At 50.2% G+C, this 6,000-nt stretch overlaps 1 protein-coding gene across 7 annotated transcripts in view; it reads right to left on the bottom strand.

Annotated features, from left to right (window-relative positions):
- tle3b (TLE family member 3, transcriptional corepressor b) overlaps positions 1 to 6,000 on the bottom strand; it is a 68,426-nt gene that overhangs the window by 36,857 nt on the left and 25,569 nt on the right. For 2 of the 7 annotated variants that reach the window (XM_042317859.1, XM_042317860.1), the window contains exons 8-10: positions 4,670 to 4,702; positions 1,056 to 1,269; positions 623 to 684 (exon numbers count right to left, since the gene is read on the bottom strand). In XM_042317859.1, the coding sequence (XP_042173793.1) occupies positions 623 to 684; positions 1,056 to 1,269; positions 4,670 to 4,702 (309 nt within the window). The remainder of the gene's footprint in view (positions 1 to 622; positions 685 to 1,055; positions 1,270 to 4,669; positions 4,703 to 6,000) is intronic. The other 5 variants (XM_042317861.1, XM_042317863.1, XM_042317864.1 and 2 more) reach the window with 3 other exon arrangements.

The following is a 6,000-nucleotide window of genomic DNA, read 5'->3' as shown; positions in this document are numbered from 1 at the left end:
CTCACCAAACAGACTGGCTCAAAATCAATGTCAAGGGAGGACAAGGTGGGCGAGAGAGAGGGGGCGAGAGAGAGGGCGAGAGAGGGGGGCGAGGAGAGGGGGCGAGGGGGGGCGAGAGAGGGCGGAGAGAGGCGAGAGAGAGGGCGAGAGGGGCCTGAGAGAGAGGGAGAGGGGGCGAGAGAGAGGGCGAGAGAGAGAGGGAGAGAGAGGGCGAGGAGAGGGCGAGAGAGAGGGCGAGAGAGAGGGCGAGAGAGAGGGCGAGAGAGAGGGCGAGAGAGAGAGAGGGGGTCGAGAGAGAGGGCGAGAGAGGGGCGAGAGAGAGGGCGAGAGAGAGGGGGCGAGAGAGAGGGCGAGAGAGAGGGCGAGAGAGAGGGAGAGAGAGAGGGGCGAGAGAGAGGGCGAGAGAGAGGGCGAGAGAGAGGGCGAGAGAGAGGGCGAGAGAGAGGGCGAGAGAGAGGGCGAGAGAGAGGGCGAGAGAGAGAGGCGAGAGAGAGCGAGAGAGAGGGCGAGAGAGAGGGCGAGAGAGAGGGCGGCGAGAGAGAGGGCGAGAGAGAGGGCGAGAGAGGGGCGGAGAGGGCGGTGGAGATGGACGGGGGGCTCAGAAGAATAAAGGAGAACTTACCGTGCTCGACTCTCGTTCTTTTACCAGAGGGATCGCCAGGGGGGAGTGAAAGGATGACAGGCCAAGAGGGAGAAAGTGAAAAGAACGTTAGTACGAATGGCAACATGTATTGTGACTTAATGTGTTGCATTCACGAGAAAAATACATTTTTAAATACTTTGGTTTCACATTCAGACAAGTTCATTTCATGAGTGTTTACAGCCACTATGGTATGAGAGTACATGGACATCAGGCCACCCAACTCATACGCAAACAAAATTAGCACAGAACCAAAATGGCTGTAATTTAGAGCCACAAATGCCCACTGAGCAGGGACAAAATGGCCGCAATGTCAAACCACAATGCCTATTGTATGGATCCAAAATGGCCGCAATGCAGTGACACTGCACATTGAGCAGAAACACCTAACTATCCACACCCTTAAGCGCCTCACCTCTGTGCTCCAGGTCGTGGTTGTTCTTCTCGTCCTTGACGGAGGGCAGGTGGGCCTGGCTGCCCAGAGCGCCCAGCGCCAGCAGACCGGAGCCTGCCACGCCAGGGATGGGGGGTATGCCGGGGGGCTGTAGGCCCGAGGGGTGCGGGGGCATCTGGATGGGTGGCCCACCGTGGGCAGCGTGGGACAGGTGCTGAGCCTGGAGCTGCTGTTGCTGTTGGGGAACAAGACATAGGACAAGTGGGTCGGCTGGGAAGAGACTGGGGGACTGGATATACAACACATGGAGGGGGCTTAGTTCAGGTGGGCACAACGTTACACAAACTCTCAGAAATATGTACTGTCTAGAGCTGATGTCAATGCCACATTCCTATCTGCAGAGGTCTAAACGTGGCACTCCACTGGATAACAAGCCCTGGTACTGTGGTTCTCAAATCTCCTCTCCAGGAACCCCATGTTACTATTGTGTTTTAGAACAGAACTAGTTCACCAAGTCAAGGGCTTGATGATTAGTTGACAAGATGAATCAGGTGTGCTAGTTCTGGAAGAGATCAAATATATTAACTGGCTGGGGGTCCCCGAGGAGAGGTTTGGACCGTCTGGGGGTCCCCGAGGAGAGGTTTGGACCGTCTGGGGTCCCCGAGGAGAGGTTTGAGAACCATTGTCCTAGTACATAAAGTTGTTAGTCTCCCTCCCCTCCCCAATAACAGTCCTAAACCATGGGAAGGAGGGAGTTGGGGAGTTGAATTAAACTGCAGTCCTCATGTTTGTTAAAGATTAGTAGTTAACAACCATCCTTAGCAATAAGGACATCTTCCTCACAAATACCTCAGACTATTATGAGGGCCTGGGCCTGGGACCCCCCCCCGTATCCCTCACACACACCCCTATCCCTATGCACACACACACCCCCCGTATCTCAATGACACTGACACCCCTATCCTTCACACACCCCTGTATGCTTCACACACACACCCCCACACACCCTGTATCCTTCACACACACCCCTGTATCCTTCACACATCCTTCACACACCTGTATCCTTCACACACACACCCCCTGTATCCTTCACACACACACCCTGTATCCTTCACACACACACCCCCTGTATCCTTCACACACACACCCCTGTATCCTTCACACACACACCCCTGTATCCTTCACACACACACCCTGTATCCTTCACACACACACCTGTATCCTTCACACACACACTGTATCCCTTATCCTTCACACACACACCCTGTATCCTTCACACACACACCCTGTATCCTTCACACACACACACCCTGTATCCTTCACACACTCACACCCTGTATCCTTCACACACACACACACCCTGTATCCTTCACACACACACACCCTGTATCCTTCACACACACCCCTGTATCCTTCACACACACACCCCTGTATCACACCCCTGTATCCTTCACACACACCCCTGTATCCTTCACACACACCCTGTATCCTTCACACACACCCTGTATCCTTCACACACCTTCACACACACCCTGTATCCTTCACACACACACCCTGTATCCTTCACACACACATCCTTCACACACACACCCTGTATCCTTCACACACACACCCTGTATCCTTCACACACACACCCCTGTATCCTTCACACACACACCCTGTATCCTTCACACACACCCCCTGTATCCTTCACACACACACCTGTATCCTTCACACACACCCTGTACCTTCCTTCACACACACCCTGTATCCTTCACACACACACCCTGTATCCTTCACACACACCCTGTATCCTTCACACACACACCCCGTATCCTTCACACACACACCCTGTATCCTTCACACACACACCCTGTATCCTTCACACACACACCTGTATCCTTCACACACACACCCTGTATCCTTCACACACACCCTGTATCCTTCACACACACACCCTGTATCCTTCACACACACACCCTGTATCCTTCACACACACACCCTGTATCCTTCACACACACACCCTGTATCCTTCACACACACACCCTGTATCCTTCACACACACCCTGTATCCTTCACACACACACCCTGTATCCTTCACACACGTCGTACTAAAGAAAGTCCACCTCATTTTATGAACAGGATACACTTGATAAATACTGGATGAACTGCGCCCAAACACCAGCTGTCTGCAGCAATTAGTGAGAAGCAGCCGGCAACACAACAACTGCTAGTTAACCGTCCAGGCTTCCTACTGGAAGATCTCTATTCTATGTGGACTGTTTTAGCAGACACTACAGACAAGAACATGGATGGGGATGTATTCCCAGAGGGTTGCACATGGGGTTCATTTCACACACGGCATGACCGCAGGTGAAAATAAAAACTGCAAACCCTTCAACACCCAACAAGCAAAGCCAGCCGCCCATCTCCTGGCCCTCTGGCAAAGACTGTTAACAGGCAGAGAGGGCGGGACACAGACACTTAGCCCTCCCAGGAGCCTGTCAACGTCAGAGAGAGAGAGAGAGAGAGAGTAAGAGAGAAAGCGAGGGCAGAGAAAGAGAGAGAGAGAGAGAGACAGACAGAGGGAGAGGGAGACGAGATGGACTCAGGGATCCAGACTAACAGGCGGGAGTTAAATAGCCACTCAGCTGAAAAGGGGAAGCGAGTGCTTTAAAACCAGGTTAAATAACACTTAGCACATCCATCATGTGTCAGTCCCAAACCAATCTATTGACCTTCCTGATAGCTAGCTGGGAGTATTATACCCCTGACCCATACTACTCATTAGACGGAGAGGAGGGGGAAACACATACACAGAGCTTGTAAAGCCTTTTAACAGTAAAGGTTGATCAAGTCTGGTCTCTTAACAATAGGCCTATTATCCAGTAGGCTCATTATCTGGAGCTGAGGGGCTGGCGGTATAGAATGGATGGAACCCACTTAGACAGGCAGGATTGTTAATCAATATTGTGCTGGTGGTGTGTGGAGCAGAGGCCTATTTGTGTTAGGGAGGGAGGAAAAGGATAGAGCAGAGAAGTCCCTGTTGAGGATGCCTAATGAGGGAAGCATGCAGAGAAGCATCATCAAGAAGTCTCATTAAGGGGCCACCGAGGCGGACGAGGAGAAGAGTGAGGGATAGGGGAAATAAACTGCCCCCGATTCAATATTCCTGGATAAAGAGGTGACCGACTTCCTTTCACACATATCTGTTTTCATCTGTGTAAATGACTCCAAATCTTAGCCGGGTTTTGTCAGGAGGGGATGAGCAGAGAAGAGACTATTAAAGCTAACGGGGCAAATCACAGCTCCCACAGACAGACTGTTAGTGTTGATTCCAGCTGACTCTATGAAAGAATAACTGGCTGGCAGACTACCTGACTAAAGAGCATAGAAACAAACGAGGCTGGGTTCCAATACTTTAAAGTGCTTCCTTTCCTGCACTGACCTTTTTTTGGATGAAGGAAAGCGAACAAAGGGAAGGAAGCCAATTTTCAGTATGGAGACATCCAATGCATGCTTTAGTTCCCGACTTCCTACCACACAGTGGTTATCTGTTGTTACAAAACCACTTGACATGCTAACAGTGGCAGCAATTCAAACAAACGTCAACCACATCTCCTCTCATTCCCTCCATCCATCTCCCAAACACTGACCATGAAGGCTGGGTAGACAGCATGTTGCTGTTGCTGTAGGAGTCAAAGAAAAAGGGTGGTAAGAGGAGGTAGCTGTGGCTAGGGAAGATCTCAATTAGACACTCAAGTCCTCTCTTCTTCTCAAAACCCATTGAGGAGGTCAGAGGGGAGGGACCTCTGGCTTTCTCATCCAATGGGTTTTAAGGAGACGAGGAGAGGGGACGCAAAGAGTACGCAATTGAGATCTTCCTTAGTTCTAGCTCAGTAATAATGCCAGCTATAGCTCCATGCTTGCTAATGCCAGCTATAGCTCCATGCTTGCTAATGCCAGCTATAGCTCCATGCTTGCTAATGCCAGCTATAGCTCCATGCTTGCTAATGCCAGCTATAGCTCCATGCTTGCTAATGCCAGCTATAGCTCCATGCTTGCTAATGCCAGCTATAGCTCCATGCTTGCTAATGCCAGCTATAGCTCCATGCTTGCTAATGCCAGCTATAGCTCCATGCTTGCTAATGCCAGCTATAGCTCCATGCTTGCTAATGCCAGCTATAGCTCCATGCTTGCTAATGCCAGCTATAGCTCCATGCTTGCTAATGCTAGCTATAGCTCCATGCTTGCTAATGCCAGCTATAGCTCCATGCTTGCTAATGCCAGCTATAGCTCCATGCTTTGCTAATGCTATAGCTCCATGCTTGCTAATGCTATAGCTCCATGCTTGCTAATGCTAGCTATAGCTCCATGCTTGCTAATGCCAGCTATAGCTCGCTTGCTAATGCATAGCTCCATGCTTGCTAATGCCAGCTATAGCTCCATGCTAATGCTAGCTATAGCTCCATGCTAATGCCAGCTCCATGCTTGCTAATGCCAGCTATAGCTCCATAGCTCTTGCTAATGCCAGCTATAGCTCCATGCTTGCTAATGCCAGCTATAGCTCCATGCTTGCTAATGCCAGCTATAGCTCCATGCTTGCTAATGCCAGCTATAGCTCCATGCTTGCTAATGCCAGCTATAGCTCCATGCTTGCTAATGCTAGCTATAGCTCCATGTTTGCTAATGCTAGCTATAGCTCGATGTTTGCTAATGCTAGCTATAGCTCGATGTTTGCTAATGTTAGGAGGCTAACCACAGGTGCATGCAATGCAGTACAGTTTGAGTGGTAAGGCTACGATAACACAATGTCCAAAGTGAAATGAACTGTGAGAACACATGGTTGGTCAGCAGTATGAGAGTCCTTCAAGGGGGCTGAGGTACCTGCAATGGCTGAGGTTCTTATGCCAGAATCACACAGTGGCGTGTATTAATTTGTTTTCAGGTGTTGAGTAGAAAATATATTTTAAAAAATATATAATAA

This window comes from Oncorhynchus tshawytscha, unplaced genomic scaffold (assembly GCF_018296145.1).
Source record: "Oncorhynchus tshawytscha isolate Ot180627B unplaced genomic scaffold, Otsh_v2.0 Un_scaffold_7322_pilon_pilon, whole genome shotgun sequence".
NCBI lineage: Eukaryota > Metazoa > Chordata > Actinopteri > Salmoniformes > Salmonidae > Oncorhynchus > Oncorhynchus tshawytscha.
The sequence above is the reverse complement of the archived record's forward strand: the minus strand, read 5'-3'. Positions and strand labels throughout refer to the sequence as shown.